A 20,673-nucleotide genomic window follows, 5' to 3' on the forward strand; every position below is an offset into this window, starting at 1 on the left:
TAGTGATGGACTCAGACCTGAATTTCAACAGCCACATTACAACAGTCATTAGGTCTGCTTATTATCACCTGAAGAATATATAGACTATATATGTTATTATGAATACATTTGCCTCCGAGTCCTGCATGAACTGTGCATAGACTGTATTTTAACATTGGTCATATGGTGGTACTTGGAGAGCCAACTATTTTCTCAGGTGGTACTTGGTGTAAAAAGGTTGAGAACCACTGATATAGAGGATTACAAAACTAATGTCACAACAGGACTTAGAAAAGCTTGTCCATGCTTTTATTTTCACTAGACTCGACTACTGCAATAGTGTATTCACAGGGCTGACAAAAAAATCCATCAGAAAACTGCAGCTGATTCAGAACGCTGCTGCACGTGTCCTCACTAACACTAAAACAGTGGATCACATCAGTCCGGTTCTGAAATCTCTACATTGGCTTCCAGTCGGCCAAATAATTGATTTTAAAGTACTATTGCTAGTTTTTAAATCATTACATGGTTTAGGACCAAAAGTATATTGTTGAACTCCTACATAATTACGAGCCATCAAGGTACCTCAGGTCTTCTGGGACGGGTCTGCTATCGGTTCTGAGAGTAACAACAAAACATGGAGAGGCAGCATTTAGCTGTTATGCCCGACACAAACTACCCAAATCATGCACGTCCGCAGAAACGCTTACTATTTTTAAATCGAGACTAAAAACATATCTCTTTGCCGCTGCTTTTAATTGAGATGATCATATTCAAACTACAGTATGCCTTTTACATGTATTGTATACCTGTGGTGTTTATTTTTTATTATTTTATTATCTTTGCTTTGTAATGCCTGTTGTAAAATGCCATTATATATGTGTTTTTACTGTATTTATTCCTAAAAAGTCTTTTAATTTGTTTTGTAAAGCACTTTGAATTGTCGCGTACAGAAAAGTGCTATATAAATAAACTTGCCTTGCCTTGCCTTTATCTACGTATACTATACATTTCCCCTTCCTGGGACAAATAAAGGAAACCTGATTCTGTTTCTGATGTTATACTCTACACCAGTGACCATCAACTGGTGGCCCGCGGGCCATATCCGGCCCGCACGGCGTGGGTGACTGTGGCGTTGGCGGAGTGGTTAGTGCGTTTGCCCCCCACTCTTTTTTTTTACAACGTCTCGTGAGTAATGTGCAGTACCGGAGTCCAACAGAGAGGCAGCAGCTGCAGGACAGTTGCCTGCGTACTGCATAGCATTCCCTGCCCTGAAGAATAAGTGATCCTTGGTTAGCGTGAAGAGTCTGCTAAATGCGCTCCACAGTAGCCCCGCTGCGAGGCTCCAGCGAGCTGACAGTACATGAAGCGTGCCCCACTAGCACCCAGGGCCGTCTCTCCCTACACCTTGCGGAGGGTGCCTCAACTGAGCCGGAAATGCGGCGCACCTATGCGCTTATGCGGCGCAATTAGTGTGGCGTGGCACGGTTTCGCCGCTGCGAGGCTCTACTAGCAGCCCTCAACCCCCCCCCCCCCGTTGACGCTCGCGAAACAGAGGACCTCATGTTGGCCAGGGACGGCCCTGCTAGCACCCCCCCCCCCCCCCCAACAGAGAGGCAGCAGCTGCGGGACAGTAGCCTTCCCTGCCCTGAAGAAGAAGTGATCCTTGGTTAGCGTGAATAACCATCTTCAAATTTCTGGGCTAAAAATCGCTGGCCCCCGTAAGTGTCTCTTGGATTAATTTTGGCCCTTGGACAAATGTAGTTGGTGATCCCTGCTCTACACTCTGGAGGGTGAGACAAATGCTGGGTTTGCAAGTCAGTCACTGCCATTTGAGGAGGGGGACTTCTCCAGAATCTGCTTCTTCAACTGAGAAGAGCTCCGAATGAAAGGAAACAGATGAGAGTTAAGTGATAAGTATATCACTGTTATTCAATTTCAAACATGTGAATCTTATATAGGGCTACTCTCCCTGTGTTGACACATTTTTGTATTTTTAAATTTTGGTTTTGTTAGATGAAAAATGTTCTCGAGTCCGAGGTGTCATCTTTATTCTGCTTATGACTGGCCAACAGTCAAAAATCCAAAAGTATTTAAGTAGAAGAGTAACAAAAATAGAAAGTATTCCTCATTGAAAAGATCAAGTGAATTTGTGCTTAGAAAATTACTTAAGGTTAATCAGCTATCCACATTTTTGCTACTTAGTTTAATGTTTATTGATGTATTGGTAAATTGACAAATAGTTTCAGCTCGGTTTGAAATGATAGAAAGCCCTATATCACCAAATATTGTATTCTACAGCTCTTGATGTCACCATCTGTCTGTATTTCCTGTTTTATTTTTTAAAGTGTTCACCCATCGTGTCATGTCTGTCATTACTCTGTTTAATTACCTGATTCTGTCCATCTGGTGCCCTTGTGTTTTTCCTTCCCTCCCCAGCTGTGTCTTGTCTTGTCCTTGTGATTAGTCTTGTATGTATTTAAGTTCTGGTTTCCTATTAGTTGCCATCAGATCCTTGTTTGTCATTTATGGAAGAGGTCTGTTCATATTGTTTTTGCCAGGCCCGACTTTATCTAAATCACATGCCATTAAAGGTATCTCTGACTTTGACTTTTGTGTCCTGTATGTGTTTCCACCCTGCTCTGCTTGAACCTGACACTTATGTTAACTTTCAGTTTAATTGAGATGTATAAATACATTATTCAAATAATATAAAATATTATCTTTAACTATTTTAGTTTGTATTGGAAAATGGATCCTAGAGAGTCAGTAGTAAATTGTCCAGTCAAGTAATGTCAGTTACAAACGCATGTTTATGTCACAAAATGTAATATGTTCTGACAGCTCAAAGAACAGCACTGCTTGAGATAATTATTTTTCTTTTAAAGTCTGTGTCACACTAATGAAATTGTGCGGAGGGGAAACCCGAAGTGACAGGCTTTAAAATCATTATGTTTAAGTGCATTGAAAAAGCAACAGGCAGCTGCAATTGCCTGCATCCCCTGTTGGATGAGAGAGAATGCAGCCTCTTTCAGCATCCCGTCAAGATGGCTGTCTGGAGAAAATGACTGTTATCAGGGCGGCCTGTCATCTGTTAACAGAGCCCTAAGAATGCTGCCCTTACTATATAAAGACAGAGGTGTTTAAAGCCAATAACGCTGCACATAACTGTGTTTATCTTATGTAAAAAAAAAAAGATTACGAAATATCGTCCTCTTGATGTGCACAATTGATTACATTAGCTTGGTCATGCATGCAATTAAAAAAGGCATTTAAACTGCAAATGAGTCCAGACAGGAAATTGTGAGACCTGGATGCATAAACACATTGCCACACATTTCCAATTAGATTCAGCCAAACATTCACTGACTTAAATTGCTTCCATTCCTCTGGGTTTAGGCTTGCACGGATACACTAAAATACAGAAGAAATCGATGCTAAGCATACCAAATCGATTAAATGGGAAAATAACAATATGGCAACAGTTCTAAAGTGATATTTTCCTCTCATAGTTTTGTGAGAAATCATGTGAAATTAGCTTTTTTGTTTAGGGGGGGAAGGACTCCAAATAACCCTATGTTTTTGAATATATAACGTTTTGATTGATATGTGATTACATATTTTGATAGATGAAAATGTGCGACAAAATGTGCTCAATTGATCTCATGGTTGTCATTCTGGCTGAGTGTGATCTTGCATGGTTCCTACACAGAGTCAGCTTGAACACTGACAGATGAAAAATGTCCTTACAGTTATTCTTCCATGAAGCACCTGACAGCTGAGTCTCATTGGTTTGTATGTCGGCCCTGCCCTTCCCTTCTCCACCCTTCAACACTAATGGACTACGACAAATAAAACACCATAAAGGGGATTTAAAAACAGTAATGATACATTGTCTTGTTTTCAGATCAGTGAATTTTCCATTTTGGAAAATGCCACAGATACTTCATGTTCCAAGGGAGTCATTTTGAAAGATTTGCTTTAGTTTGATACGGTCTGGCTATGCCGAGAAAAAAAATGTCTTTGCTAATGCGGCACTTAGGAGCGACAGGGAGGGAGGTGTCTACTGGGCAAGTTAAATATATTGTGTACCTGCTCAGGACTGAGGCCGGGGGGGACCCAGGCGTATTCCTCCAGTGCACATCCAGAGTCATCATCAGAGGTGGAGTTCCTCTGGAAGTCGTACATCAGCTTGGTGATGGTCTTTTCCATCTCCAGAGACATGGCTGTCACAACATGCTCCTCTACACACACCGCTTCAGTGGACACAGGTATTCCTGTTGAGGAAATAGAGGAGACACTGAGAAAGAGTCGGAGAAAAGGCTTCAAATAAAAACAGGGTATAGAGTGAGCACAAAGAGAACAAAATGGGGAGGTAGCAAAGTCTTCCTCTTATCAGAATTCCAGACTATGTGGCATGTGCAGATTTAGATTCACCTGTGGATAAACATTAGGTGCAGCAGAGCTAAATAAAATATATCTGTGAAACATGCTTCCCTGTATAGCATATTAAAAACCAAAAACACATCAGTTGTTCAGACCTATACAATGCATTCAAGGTGCTTTAGGGCTGTAGTTGGGCACAGGAGGCTTTAAGGTAAATGTTAATGTCAGCAGGTTAACACTCATCTTAGTGCAATGTATGTGTATGCAGAGTAGCATTTAACACAAAGTACAGCTGAGGCTGATGGGAATGTTGTTAGTCATGCAGCTATCTGGTTATAAAAACCAGACAACAAATAGTTATACATCCTGCTGATGGAGGAAAAGTTGGGAGATCATCAAAGCTCTGTTGACCACAAATATTTGTACAAAATGTCCTGATTTAATATCTAACTGTAAACATCTTAGAGTCAAATGGAAATGGAGAAGTTTGTGGAAATCATAATTTTGGATTTTTACAAACTTTCATGGCAATCTTCCTAAATAAATGTTAATCTGGACCAAAACGATGGACCGACTGACAGTCTGCAATGCTATCCCTAAATCAGTGGTTCTCAAAGTGGGGGGCGCAGAGGCATGCCAGGGGGGGCGCGAGAGACCAGGAGGAAAAATGGCTATAAAAAAAAAAAAAGATAAAAAAAATAAAAAATCATAAATTGAAAAATTATTGATTCGAAAATAATATGATACAGTACAGTACTATTACGTCTGGTTCTCTGTGTTTCATTAAAGCTCGGCTCTGTGTGTGTGTGGAACAAGCCATTTTGTGTGCGCGAGCGAGAGAGAGAGCGCACCGGTACCGGAGATCGTTGTTGTTAGCTTCTGGTGCTAGCGAGCTACACTAACGGATATAAGGAATTTTTTCAACAACAAAGTGGAGGAGAGTCCTCTCCTGTCAGACTGAGAGGCTCAGTGAACTAAAGGACTCTCTCAGTGTTATCTCAGTGGGTCTCAAACGTTTTGGTCACCATTAATGTAAACAATTATTTCCGAGGCACACGTTTATAGTGATCATTATAGTTATAAAAAAATAAGAGAATAAATGAAAACCAGGTATAAAATACTATATGACAGTAAAACAAGAATAACGTTTAAAAGGGTGATTTGTAAAATATCCATAAAGAAAAAGTAAATCTGTTTACAGTTCTGTTTCATATGGGTGTTGAGAGAGGTATCCATAGATCTCTCCATGTTGCTCTCAAAGTGCACCAGATTGATGCATTTAACTTCAATATTTAAAAATAAATCTTCCCGGGGGAGCTTGCCCCCGGACCCCCCTATGTGAGGTCCACACACCACCTAGAAAAATAGCACTTTACCCCTGCTTACACCTATATGCCTCAAGCCTTCATTGTTACTGTCACACTGTGTATGTGCGTGGGGATTGTTGCATTAGAAAATTCCACTGTAGCGACCGGTACATTAATGGGAAACCCTAAATGTTTGAGCACCCTCTATGAAACGTCAAGCTACCCCACAGCACCCCCAAAATAAATATCTGGCGCCGCCACTGAGCCTGACTTGTGTTGGGGGGGCCCGACTTTTTTTTTTCTCCAAAGGGGGGGCCTGACAGAAAAAGTTTGAGAACCACTGCCCTAAATCAACAAAAATCTGTAAAAACAATTACTTATGTAGTTCCAGGGTATTGTATCTATATTGCAGAGACCGCTGTGTGCATTCACTGCCTTTATTGAATGAATAGATTAGAGATTCAAATCAATCTTATCCTCCTCCTTCTTTCTGTCTGAGAGAACAGCTGCACACATTACTGACACATGAATAATTAACAGGTGCAGGTATCGCCTCCAACACCAAAATACAAAAATTAAATGCAACTAATTTGACAGACAACGAGTATATTTAATGATCCAGCACCAAGAGCAAGTACGAGTTCTGTTTACATTTCATGGCTTATTGATTTATAAGCTGATGAAGGGAGAGATATTAGAGTCAATTAGTGTCAAGTGGAAGGTTTCTGACAATGTTAAAAACGTACAGAAATGTATAAAATCCATTGTGTTTAATAAGCTTGCTGATGTTGTTACTGAGAAGATGCAATCTGATCAATGTGGAGATGCCAGCAAAAAAAAATGATGTGTTTCTGCAGGTCATGTATCAAGGTCATAGCAGTTAACTGACAGAAACAACACGGCATGGTGGTCGGTGAGAAAGTGTGAACGTTCCCTGATATTTCCGATTCAAAACAATTGCACAACACAGGTCTTTTCAAGCAGTTTCAGACAGCAACATCATTTCCCGCAGATTAGAAAATCACAAGAAAAACAGAGCGTAAGCAGTAGCCAAGGAACAGCAGACATTTCCACAGCCTGAGCCAGTGAGTCAGCCTCCATCCAAGCACCATCTGAGTACTGTTTATCTCTCTAAGATGGGTGCTGCTGATTTCTTTGTGAGGATGGATCACAGGTATGTAACATTCAGCCTGTAGCCTGGCCCGAGGCTGTTATTCATTAGTGCACAGAGGCTGAGGGAGAGAGGGCCTGCTGGGAAACCTGCAGCCTGTTGCGCCAGCTAGACATCAGATAAAACGTGACCTAAGTTGGCTAAATGAAATCACATCAGTGAGCTGCTGACTAAAATGTAAACTACATTCCTGCATTAATATATTGTTTCTTACCATCTACTGGGGCACTAGCCTTTTAATTGTATAGCTATTATAGTGATACATTTCACTTCACATTAGCATTATTACATTCAAAGGAATATTAATATATTTTGTGTTAGATGAGAAGATTAATAACACTTATGTCCTTATGTTAAAACTACAGTCAGCAGCCGGTTAGCTTAGCTTAGCATTAAGGCTGAAGATAAGGGTAATATGTAACAACATTTGCCTACAAGCTCCTCTAAAGCTTACTAATTAACATGTTATATGTTGATGTTTAATCAATACCATGACTAAGTTGCTAAAAAACATATGTGATGTAAGTATAAGCAAGTAGTCACTGAAGTAAGGGACACAGTTAGAAGTGTTCTTGGTGAAAGTCATGTTTTGACCCACCCATCAACCCTGAACTCATCCCTATATGTAACTTCATCTGGGAATCCAGCATCAAATGACACCCAAAAATAAGAAAAGTAAGATAACAAACAACAAAATTGGTGTATTTGTTCATACACCATTTGGTAATACCAGAATAGAAACACATAGACGTCATCAAAAGATGACAAATCTGACTTCCAGCTGTTCTATATTTATTTATAACTTATTTACATCTTGTGAAACGCTAGCCACAAACTAACAACTGGGTTCTGTTCAAATATAGAAAAGTGTACAGAGCTCACGATGAGAGGCTCTTGTGTTCACAGGCACAGCTGCTGTCTGTTGAAAAATGGCTCCAATCTGTATAAGCAAACTGCTCTTCATGCAACAATGTTTTGTTTTCTATGTTCATCAGTGTTGAATACACAAGATTCAATGTTAGCACATGACAGCTTTGGAGATGTTGTTCGAGGGAGTTAGGCGAATTGTTTTCCTGCTGCTTCCAGGGTTTGTGCTAAGCTAGGCTAATCCTGTCATGGATCTGCTTCTGACCCCAGAGAGGATCTCATCTTCTGCCTCCAGATAAAAGAGACTGTATTTTACACGTCAGAATATTCCGCTAAATAAATAAGGTTCGTCTGTTTAAGATCGATGATGGAAAGGTTTTTAATTTACTTTGTCATAGCAGGAAATCACAAGCCATGGCAGCACATCACTCCCACCCTCATCCACCTCCACTGGTTGCCGGTCAAGTCCCGCATATCATTCAAAATCCTCCTCCTTACCTACAAGTCCCTCCATGCCCATGCCCCCCAGTACCTATCGGACATCCTTCACCCACATGCCCCACCCCGGAACCTGCGGTCCTCAGACTCTGGCCTGCTTACCACCCCCCGCACCAAACTGCGAACCTTTGGGGACAGAGCCTTCAGCGTGGCAGCCCCCACCCTCTGGAACGCTCTCCCTGCGGAGATCCGCAACATCCCCACGCTTGACGCCTTCAAAAGGGCCCTCAAGTCCCATCTGTTCACCAAGGCCTTTGGCCCCTAATCTATTTGTTGTTTTTCGTCTGTCTGACTGGTTGTCTGATTGCCTTTTGTTTTGTTATGTTTGTTTTGCCCTGTTCTTCCTTGTAAAGCGACCTTGGGTCCCATGAAAGGCGCTATATAAATCTAAGCTATTAATATTATTAAGTGAAATGGATAACAATAATGATGCGCAGGCCATTGTTGTGCATGCTGACTCTGTAACATGTCTAACTGGGCCACTTAAATGAAATAAAGCCATGATTAATCTCAATAGTCATGCCTTTGTTTACCTGCTATGACAAAATGTCTGCCATGAAAAAGGTTTCTTCACTACAATCTTTTTGGGTTAAAAATGATGTGTGATATTATATGGAATATGGGGAATGAGCGGCCATGCTAAAAATAAAGTAGCCAATTACTTGTGTTGTAAAATAGACTAACCCTCTGTGTCTCTATTAGTAAAGCCACTGTGAAGAAATTCATTTCACACATATTGTTAGATGTAGGGGATGACAGCGTACCTGTGTGCACCAGTGCCTCGATTAATGGTCCCTTCACACCCCACTTATTAAGATGTTCTCTGTGCATTGTTAAACAAAGACACAGCTTTAGTGTCAAACTGTTTCAATTTAATGAGTCGTCTTTACACCCTAACTTTTGACTGAATTGAGCTGGTACAGAAGGCTGCTGATGAGTGTGTGACTTTTTGACGTAATACTCACTCGCCAGGCCGACTGGTTAGTCATAACTCACTCCTCTGTTCTTCCCCAGCAACACGAGCAGAGAGGAGAGACAACTTGTGAACTTCTGTTTCCTGGAGGAGGCATACTTTCGGGTAATTCTTGCTTTAGAGAGAAGAAGTGGTCTATATTTTGTTTTGCTTTTTACTTTTTTGTTGTCGTTGTTTACTCTTCTGGAAGTTAACCCTTATTTATTCAAGCCACATTAACATGCTTTGGTAAACATAGCTTTACTAATCTGTACTCTTATGGTTGATTTTGCTGACTGCACTGCCTACTTTAAGGTTAAATGTAAGTCACATAGGACTTTTTTTGTGTTAATAGCCTAATATTTAATGTAAACAGTTTTAAAATAATTGTATTAACAGAGAAAGAAGGAGGATTACTGGAGAAACCACTTGAAAAAGATCGCTAAATGATTTCATTAAATCACTTCAGCAGAATGTGAGATATGGAAATATGGTAATTTTAAATCAGGGGGACATGAATATTACAGATCCAGGATAAAACTGACAGAGAGGCAGGACTCAACAGGATTTTTCATTGTGATTTTTTCTCTGCTACTTCAGGACCACAGACAGTGCCATGGATTTATCAATACACACTTAGGCTACTGATGTTCCAGTGCCATGGTCAGGGCCACAGATTATCACTAGCACACACCCCAGTCAGATAAAGGATCAATGAGTCAGGCACAAGACTAACATATTAAACTATACAACCCCTCCACCCCTGCACTCTCTCTGCTACTCAGGGATGAAGTGGGGGGTGGCAGGTTAACAAGGGGCCTTCATCATGGTTATTTTGATAACCACTTCAGTGATGGGTTTGGGGAAGCATCAGGGTCTGCAATTAATAGTGTGTAAAGGTCTACAGCATAAGTGGGCAATCATGTGCCCTGCAGGACCAAGATTGCTCGTTCTCTTCCCAACAGATCAATACAGTTTCCAAATAATCACCAGGGAGACTGAAAGGCTGCACACTCCTTGCCATTTGGTGAAATGTAGTCAATAATCATTACAAACATCTTATAATCAATTTTTCCTTTAAATGACAATGAAATCCTTATGAGCTTGGTTGATATCAGATCCATCTTGTGGCTCAGATACCTAAAAGCAAAAACTTTTTCTCAAAATGTTGTCGCACTGATCGACTGAACAACAGGCCCCTGGTGTCAAAGGGAGAGAGTGGATTTCTCTTCGTCACTTTCGCACAAAGCGGCTGGTGAAGCCCCCGGTTAGCTGTGCGTACAGTGGAGCTTGTCCTTGTATTGTTGGTCTCTTGGTGGCCTCCTTCACTAGTCTCCTTGTTGTACAGCCAATCAGAGGACAGCCTGCTTTGGACAGATTCACTGCAGTGCCATACTCCATTTCTGTCAAAAGGGAGTTTTGAAATAGCCTTCAGTCCGTTGGAGTCCTGATAGTGACGAGGCAAATGCATGACCTTTTAGATATAAACGTTCCTAGTTCTTATTAATCTAACTAACTTTTAAAAATATATGTTGATGGCACTTTAGGCAGGGAAAGTAAAAAAGTGTCTGTTTCCACTCCAAACACCTACACACAAGTAATCTCCATTTAACTAATAATGTGACTTCTAAAGCAAAGTGTCTGTGATAACTTCTATTAAATAAAAGAGGTCAAACAGTATTTAGATTTTTCTTTGGAATTGATAAAGAGATCTGTTTTCACTTTGAATGTAAAAAAAATAAACTTCTGAATTTATAATTAGTCTCTTTAGCTGCTGAGTACTTTGCTTTTAGGTCAGTGTGATTAATGAATCTGTGCCTACTTGACACCTCTCAAATAATCACAGTCAAGTATCAAGTGTTTAGCTAGGCAGTTTAGATTTTACTTTATTATAATGTATTTGATAAAAACATATTACTTATTTGATTTGACAGTGACGATTGCTGTTTTAACAGGTCTACAGAGACTAGAGGACTCCCTGAGCCTCGGTGAGGCAGCAGTCAGCCGACGGATGGTTGGAAAAATGCTGCAAGTTGCCGTGGCAACAGATTGGGGTGCAAAGTCTTGAATAACATACGAGTGTCTGAATAAATATATGATCATATTGATTTAACAATAAGAATACAAGCAGAGAGAAACCATTAATATGTTTTTCTTTCAAAAAACCCTCTTTGTTGGGAAGCATGCATTTTTAGTGTTGTTTTTATTACAAACCAGGGTTATATAATATTTGAGCTCTAGGCATATCATGCTTTAAAGATCATAAGTGATCCCCACATTTTTTCTTAATTTGCTTCTCCTTCAGTTAGATCCAATTAACAGTGTCTTAATTTACACATACATTAGCTGAGATTAATCAACGTCTCTGAGCCAGAGGAGAGAAGATATTGGGTAATTGGGTGAATTTGAGAACAAAGAGAAGAGGCTCTGCGTATAAAACTCACAATAGTGAGAAAATAGTCTTGAACACATACGGTATCTGGAAACAGAAGGAGAGAGAGAGAGAAACAGAAACAATAGATGGGCTGTGTATGCAGTGTTAAGAGCAACGCTTTTTCTTTTTCACGTGTCATGCTTCACCCACCTCCCTCCTCCCTCCTCCCATCCTCATGTGCCTCTGACAGGCTCTGTGTGGGTGTGCATGAGAGAAAGAGAAAGAGAGGGAGTGATGGAGAGAGAAAGCTCTTATTTATGTAAAAGCTGACATGAGAGGAGGTGCTCGGCTGAAGCACAGAGCCTGACCAAGGCTCTATTAACTCTTCACGGTGAGAGCATCACCCATCACATCTACAGTGTTTAACTGACAGCAAATATAATGCAAAGCTGACTTTCAATGTCCTTATCTATTACCACCATACAGCGAATCAGCAGGGATTTAAATAAATCCTCTGGTTTATAGAATAGTTTTCAATTTTTCCAATAACCCCCTAAAATAAAACACAAAAAAGGATATATTAGCTTATACTCTGAGTTAATACTGTGGGCTTTTAATGTGCATTTCTTATCAACGAAAAACATTAAAGGCTTCTATCAGAAAAAAAACCTGGTAAAGAGTTTTACATTGAATGTACTCCCTCCTGCGCCCTCTTTAACACACAAAAGCCGAACAAAGGAGGATACTAATCGTTTCAACAGGTTCTTGGTTGTCAGCTAATCTCAGCGCTGTATGTAGGCAATTATTTCACTGTAAACAAACACTGTGTGGAATTATTATTCTAACACACAGTAATTAATCATCCTTCGCATGATGTGGGCTCTGCTGCAGGAATGTGTCAAACACAGTCGATCAGGATTCATGAATGCTGTTAACTATTTACTATGTTCACGAAAAACAACAAGCATAAGAGTCTATTATTTGTTACTCGCTCCTTTGTATTCGTTACAGCAGCTTTTTAATGCTTTCAACATCCTCATAGACAGCACATCTGATGCAATATTAAAGCCAGTGTACAGTGGGAGGTTTGAAGAATCTTACTAGATACATTAGCTGCTCGCTCTGTTTCTATGTGTGTTTTGTAGTGGTTAAACACACGCTCCTAATGTTAAAGAAGTGGTAGTAGTTTAGTTTGCACACAGGCCCCCTTTGCAAAATGTGTAAAACATCAAACACTTCAACAATATGCCCCCGGGAGGATTGTGGCAGGCAAGTAACATAATGCGACAGAGTACATAAAGGTCAGTCATTGAAAAAATTGAAATACTAATGTTTCAGTGGGTTTAGCAGGCTTCAGTATGGTGTAGCTCAATCGGAGCATAAAAAGACTGAAAAGTGTAGGTTTTTGTTGCCCTCTAATGGACTGTACCACGTGTTTCCCATATTTTGCCTATCCTCATTCACGTATCCATCCAACAAAACAAAAACATCTATCTAGTTTGATGTGCTTGCCTTTCTTTCCCTCTTATATGATTAACACTGAGCCTTTTGTGCCACTGATATTCCTCAAATCATTTTTAAAGCACTTCGAGTTGTAATTATCCGAGTGCCTCTCACAGCTTTAAAAACCCTTTTTTTTCAAGTGATATTTATCAGAATACAGTTTTGCTTTTACAAAAACAAAGACGTTGATAGAACTGATATGTTTTGATATCTATTTGTTAATATTTCTTTCATTAACAGATAGTTGTTTCCTCTGTGTTGGCTACAAGTGCTGCACTATGAAACCAATTTGTTGGCTCATCTCATTGCTCGCTAACATAATCGACTGATATAATCAATTTTACAGGACAGCAGATGGATGAAATCTGTTATCACCCTCTATACCTCAACCAGTGTCCTGATGCAAATGGCTTTCAAATCGCTCAGCAGGTACAGTTTTGATCGACGTTCTGGGCCGACACACACAAATGTAGTGTGAAAAATCTTGAGGTAAAACGATGTGATGTCCTTTGACAAACATTTGAATGTGTTTTCACAGAAGTGACACAACAAAGGGCAGTGGGCAGGGTTGAAACAGTAACCTACTGCTCCACTAACGCTGTGCTCCCTACTGGACTTACAACAGCTCCAAATGTCAACCCATGACCTTTTCGCCCTCCCCAGATGATCTCACAGTGATCCCTGAATTAATAATAAATGGTTATAGTCACACATACACCAAACACACACACCTCTCTAGCCTGAAACTTCGAGCAGTGTCTATTCCTTTCTCTCATAACGAGAGAATGATCTCACTCGGTCGGGAACGAGTGTGGCGGAAAACCTGTATACAGGATAATGGCCATGGAGCTGGTCGCCATGGAGTCAGGCTGGTTGAGTAAATACAGTAACCCCTGCCCCAGATATACACCGTGTAATGAATGAGAAAATAACAGCATGGCAACTGAGTGAGAGGCTTGACAGGAAATATGTTATTCGTTAATCTAAATGCAGGAATACACATACAGGAGATGACAAAGTTGGTGTATAGAGATGGAAGATACAATAGAAGACTACAAATAAGCAATTTTGTTGACAGATTGCTTCTCACCGAACAATATATTTTAAAATACAATCTTTCAGGCAAGTTCAGTGTCCTTCATTCCTCCATTTTGTTTCTTAATCCGCACAGAAGGGGAGGTGTATGTGTGTGTTTGTGTGTTCAATGGCTCTCTGAGGTCTGCATGGAAAATCATTAAGGACATCAAGGACTCTCGTGAAAACAGGCAAAATGCTGTCAGATCTCGTCTACGGATAAAAGCCAGGAATCAACGTTCTTTCTGTGAAAACCGAGATTCGGATTTTAACATTGGTTGGTTGTAATTGGCTGTCAATACGGCATCAAATCCAGAATGATGTAACCCCATTTCAATAACAAACAGTTCTCATGTAGCGCCAATCAGCTCATAATCCAGTTATGAGGATTAAATTCTTACCGCAGCTTATTTGGATCAGAACTAACAAGAAATTAATTGAAAGGGGGATGACCCTATAGGAATAGAGCTACGCAGTTCAGCCTGCAGAACAGACTGAGAAAAGCTCAAAGTGGGTGACAGTGCTGGTGATATAATTGGGAACATAACACACACTCCAATTGGCTGTCAGCATTACTCACGCCGCATCAATAACTGGAAGGACATTATTTTCACATCCTGAAGTTGTAGATCACAAAACTGTGGGGCAAATTAACAACAATGATTAAAACAAACCAATTAAAACAAACCAATTAAAACACACACACACACACACACACACACACACACACACACACACACACACACACACACACACACACACACACACACACACACACACACACACACACACACACACACACACACACACACACACACACACACACACACACACACACACACACACACACCACACACACACACACACACACACACACACACACACACACACACACACACACACTGATGTGCTAATTGCTGGAGGTGTGTTCCTGAAATCCAAAGTAATACTCTCTTACCTACAGATGTACAACGTTTCACAAGGACCTGGAAAGCTGTAATTAAAGGGTGACACATTTCTGCTCCTCTCCCACTGTGTGGGATGGCCTGAAATAGAATTGCAGGGTTTCAACAGGCAGATCTGCACTCTGCACGGGCACCATCCTGCGTCTCAGCCAGGGAAACAGATACTGTGTTCAGCCTCCCCATCTCTGTGGGAATTTTACCAAATGATATGACAGACAGGCGTGACCAGGTATGATGACAGGCCACTAAGGGAGATCCTGAACACACACACACACACACACACACACACACACACACACACACACACACACACACACACACACACACACACACACACACACACACACACACACACACACACACACACACACACACACACACACACACACACACACACACACACACACACACACACACACACACACACACACACACACACACACACACACACACACACACACACACACACACACACACACACACACACACACACACACACCAGTTTCCAGCCCGAGTCATATGACCAGTGCGATCAGTGCAGCTGTGCATGGACTCCCTCGACGCCTGGTGATACCCAAACTGAAGCTAATTCCTGTTGTGTGGTGCCATTTACATCCTTTGCCTGAGGGTGTAATCTCTAATATGGGCCCATTATTATTCCACAGAGCCTTGTGTTGGGGGGTTCAAGTGTGCTATATCTGTGCAGGCGTGTGTTTACTTGTGTGTGCATGTGCACGTGTGGTAATGTGCCCGTGTGAGTTTGCGTGAGAGAGGGAGAGCAGGAGAGTCTGTTGCTATGCATTTCTACACGTCCTCCCACTGGTCTCTTCACATGTAACATCATGGCAGAGAGGAACACATATAGTTGAGCCACTTTCCTGTGATGCAACAACACTTTAGCAGTAAAAGCCCTGAAAGCCTCAGCGTAGCGTTATAGGTCGGGCACATCCCTGGGTCGCCTGGGCTGAGGAAAAAGGGCTTTAACCCCTATATATTGCTTGTTGGCTCACCAGATTGCTAAAATGGATTCTCTGGGAAGGCAATGCTGAGTTTTTCATGGTTGAATGAGAGCATTAGGTTATCTTGCAGTTCAACCTGTTTTGAAGAGTTAGGCTATAAGGGTTATTATGCAACCTTTGAGTTATGTAAAAATCAAAAACAAGGTGTATTTTAAAATATACAAATGTCCTCCTTTAGTAACATGTAGGGCTTCCACAAAGAAACCAAACAATGTCACTTTTTGTTGCTTTCATCCTCATACTCCTTTAGAACACATGACCCAATTTAGAACAAAGAGGCAAAACAAAGAAGGTTTTTAAATAACGCCACCTGACCTCCTCCCTTTGTTCTTGTCATAATAACTCAAGCCGCTAGAGGGATTTGTCGCTGGAACCTTAACAAAAAAAGCTGATGTAATTCTGGTTCATTAAAAAAAAAATGCTCCCTGCATTGTGTGTTTTTCTTGTTTTGTTGGCAAGTTAAATTACATCTTGCCGGATAAGTTGAGCAATGACAATGGCACACATGCTGCATGATCCACTAACTGCTACATTGATACATTATAGAAGAGGTAATTTATTTCAGGCTAAGTAGAGAAAGCCTTTTTCTTTTCTGGCAGCTATGACTGATAACAACTTGGCGTCAATGTGACAGCACTGTGTGAATTTTACAATATCAGCACTCTCTACAGAAATAACGCTATGAATCTCAATGTCTTCCTATAATCATTCTTTTATGGCAGCAAACCTGCCGCAATTTTTTTATCTTATTTTTTTTTTAAGACCAACACAGAAGGGCTGACAAATATGCGGATGCTGCCTCATGGGAAGCATTTTACTGCTCTTCATGCATTTGTCATACTGTAAGTGCTGTGCATATAAAAGTTGTTTTTGTTTTCAGTCTGGAGATGAGTCTTCCTGTTCTTGTGCCATTTTGTCAATGGAACCATGACGGGGAAGCGTGAGTGCTATACCGGCAAATTGAAAACAAACAGAAGATGGACCCAAGAGGTTTGAACTGGTCTGAGAGTTATTTTAAACATTAATGTGCCACCACAAGTTCATACATTATTGTGATGTGAACAGAAGCACAGGGAAGAGCCCAAATGTGCACTGTGGTGTTTCTCTGGGGGAAATAATCTGAGTTCTCTAACAGAAAGTCCACCACCAACATTTATTTGCTACTAAAACCACCAGTGTAAAGCAAAGGAATCCAATACTGACTTTGTAGAGTTTGTTACAATGTAAAAGTATGTAAAGGAGCAGAGAGAGTAGCCAAAGAAGGCATGATTCATCTAACACCCTCCATCATTGTTGTAGCCCTTTTTTGAAAACCAGCGTTTTTGTGCAGCGACGCAATCAACAATAGAGATGTAATGACTCACGCCGTAGTGTTCCAAAGCGAACAAAAACATATAAATTGACAATGATGTTACAAAAAGGGCCGACAATGAGATAGGACAAATCAATCAGATCTCAATAGATCAAGTCACAGCCAGACAAATATTCAGAGGAACAAATCTGCACCTCCATGACTGGAAAACTGGAATTACAGGCTGGGAGGGAAATTATATTGGACAGCTACCGGTAAGAGTATGATTACATATACAGTAGATCAGTGGGCGCCACCATTATCTCTAATAGAGCCTGTTTTTTCATCAAGCCTCTGCCCTCAGTCACACTGCTAAAAGATGCTGCAGAAAAGTTCACGGACACAAACACTGGCTTGTCTCTGTGGCTGAATCAAGAATGGCATAAATAGATCGCCATGACAATGCAACAGGTGACAAAAAAAGACACATTTTGGTCTGTGTGCAGAGGTGATTATTACCATTAGCCTAAAAGCCCTTCAGATAACAGCTCAAAGCTGCAGACTTTATCACAAAACAAAATTAACTAATAAGAAAAAACTGGTGGCCATTAGCTGGTAAGTCTTTGCAGCTGAAGGGCAACGACAAGATGTCGCACCTAAATGGGTTACAGCACAGAAACAATGTGTGTGTGTGTGTGTGTGTGTGTGTGTGTGTGTGTGTGTGTGTGTGTGTGTGTGAGAGCTGTGGGCTGAGCCGAGGTGGGATAAGAGGAACAATTATGATATCCACTCATTTTGTGATAAGAGATGATTGGAAGAAATACATATATTAGGAAGCTTAATAGAGGGTAGATAGCTGAATACGATTTGGTGAAAGAAAAGACAGAAAGCAAGACGGACATTATGTAAAGGAACAGAAAAAGGATAACAAGGATAACAATGGAGGTTATGAGACTAGAGGTTTGTTCCCGACTGAAGTATAAATGCCGACCAATCAGTGGCGAGGCCAACCGGGTTTCCATTTAGGGTGTCTATGTTTCTGGGTCACAGAGTTTATACTTTTAATACAATCTAGTGTTAGAGATGCTAATTATACATGTTGAGGTGGAGGTGTTAGCTTCTGACATTTAAGGGTTAGAGTAATTAAAAAAAAGGAAAGATCAAACATTGTATCCAGTGACCTGGTAATAGATAATTAGAGAACTTCTAACTAAAGGTAAAAGGTTATTTCTAAAAGGTTATTTTCTGCAATTCTTATGTAATTTCTCCTAATGTAACTTACTTATTTTTCTGCGTTTCAGAGGGAAATATTATACTTTTTACCCTACTACATTTAATTAATAACTGAAAGAAGGTTAATTTGCAGATTCAGGTCAACAACATTATGATATTATTTATGATTAATATAACACATTAATGAACCCTGAGGGAAATCAACAAGCTAATGATGGATAAGAAAAATCATTTGCAATAACTCCTTAACCAGCTGCAACATTGATGCACATTAAGGTATTCATTTTAATGATCTGATAATATAATACATATCATTATGCAATAGGCAACTCTGCATAATAACTACTTTTACATTTGGTGGTTTGAGTATTTTCTGATGTCAGTACTTTTGTACAATTTGTATTCGTAGGATAATCTGGGGTACTGCTAATTTACTTAAGTAAGAGATCTTAAAACTTCTTCCATTAGTGGGTGCCAGTAACAACTTCCTTTAGCAGTTAAAAGCACAATAACCCAAATAAGACAACTAATGAATTCCCGCATGAAGTTTAATAAAGTATCCTGAGCTCATTGAGATTCATTAGCCCTTAATTGGTCTTTAACAATGAAGCTCTTGTCCAAATGCTTTAAATCTAGTTTAACATCTGCTCAGTGAAGCCTTTAAGACTGAGCTCAAAATGGAAAGCTCTGTATATATTGTTGGATTAATAAGTGCTATTAAATAACACGTGTTAAAAGAGTAAGAGGTACTTCCAAAACCATTATTGGATGATTTAGGGCTTGCCTGAGCGACTCTCTGCGTAAGCCATGCATGACACTGTCGCCCAAGAGAGGGGGGGGGGGAAGTCCCGCTGTTGGGAAAATCGTTAGCTTAAAACCTCAAATTCAATTACCTCCTTGTTACTGGATCTCCCATGATGCTCCTCTAGAAGACTTTGAGTTCAAAATAATTCCTATAACTCCTCCACTTTTGTAAAGTCAGGCATCGGGATCAGGCATCGACGGAACAACACAATCAGAAAACATTTAGGGAGCTAGCCGGGAGCAGCGAGAGTAAATACATTCAAATCAAGCTTAAAATAAACAAAGGTCTCCACTTCAAATCAAACCGTAACATCTCTAGTGGAGGAAGAAGTACTCATATGCTTTTCTTAAGTAAATGAGCAATAAAACAGTGTAGGAATAATCCCACTAAGTAGAGGTAGTCAAGTATAATCAGCTAAATGTATTTGAAGTGTACAAAGTAAGTAAGTAATTTGTTCTTCAAGAAAATGGCCACCTATTATGTGACATTATCAGATGGTTAATACTGATGCAACAATATGAAAGCCTTTTTTAGATGTAAGTCAAGGTGGAGCTGTTTTTCAACCACCTCATATCGAGTTAAGTTGTTTACTCCAGAGCTTCCTAACCTCTAAGGGTCAAAAGATAAATCTGAGGTTGTGATATGATTAATGGCGTAGGGAGGAGAAAGTGACCATTTGTATTCCGTTTTTCAAAGTTTCTAATCTATGCTGTTTTGTGAAACATTGGATTTGAATTCTCAAACAATTATTCATATGATGCAATCTGAGAAAAATCACTCTTTGGTTGAACTGTTGAAAAGGTCCCGAGGCAAACATTTTGGGAATTACTGGTGTAATCTTCAACAATGTGCTGTTTAAAAAAAAGAAAGTGTGACATATAATAATAAATAATAATAATAATAAATGTATTTTGTAAGTGCTTTTACAGGTGCTGAAAGTCGCTTTACAGAGGTAGTACAAAAAGAGAAGGACAACAATTAAATATAGTAAAAATCACATTAAAATCAAGCAATAAAACAACAATCCCACATTAAAAGCCAGTTTGAAGAGGTGAGTTTTTGAACGTTTTTTTAAGGTGATGAGGTCAGTGCAGTCTCTGATGAAATATACCTTTCATCAGACATATACCTAAAGTGGTCTAATAAATGCAGTATAGTGAAAACTACAATAATTCCCTCTGACCTGTATTAAATAAATAAAAAAGGAAAGTAATGGAAATGTGCCTGACCGGCTTAAATCCACTAACCT

The 20,673-nt window shown here is 40.1% G+C and overlaps 1 protein-coding gene across 2 annotated transcripts in view; it reads right to left on the minus strand.

Annotated features, from left to right (window-relative positions):
* Window positions 1-20,673, minus strand: part of LOC117543130 (prickle-like protein 2) — a 39,684-nt gene that overhangs the window by 9,536 nt on the left and 9,475 nt on the right. For both annotated transcript variants that reach the window (XM_034211218.1, XM_034211217.1), the window contains exon 2: window positions 4,072-4,256. In XM_034211218.1, coding sequence (XP_034067109.1) covers window positions 4,072-4,203 — 132 coding nt within the window. In that variant the 5' untranslated portion in view covers window positions 4,204-4,256. The remainder of the gene's footprint in view (window positions 1-4,071; window positions 4,257-20,673) is intronic.

Source organism: Gymnodraco acuticeps, unplaced genomic scaffold (genome assembly GCF_902827175.1).
Source record: "Gymnodraco acuticeps unplaced genomic scaffold, fGymAcu1.1, whole genome shotgun sequence".
Lineage (NCBI taxonomy): Eukaryota > Metazoa > Chordata > Actinopteri > Perciformes > Bathydraconidae > Gymnodraco > Gymnodraco acuticeps.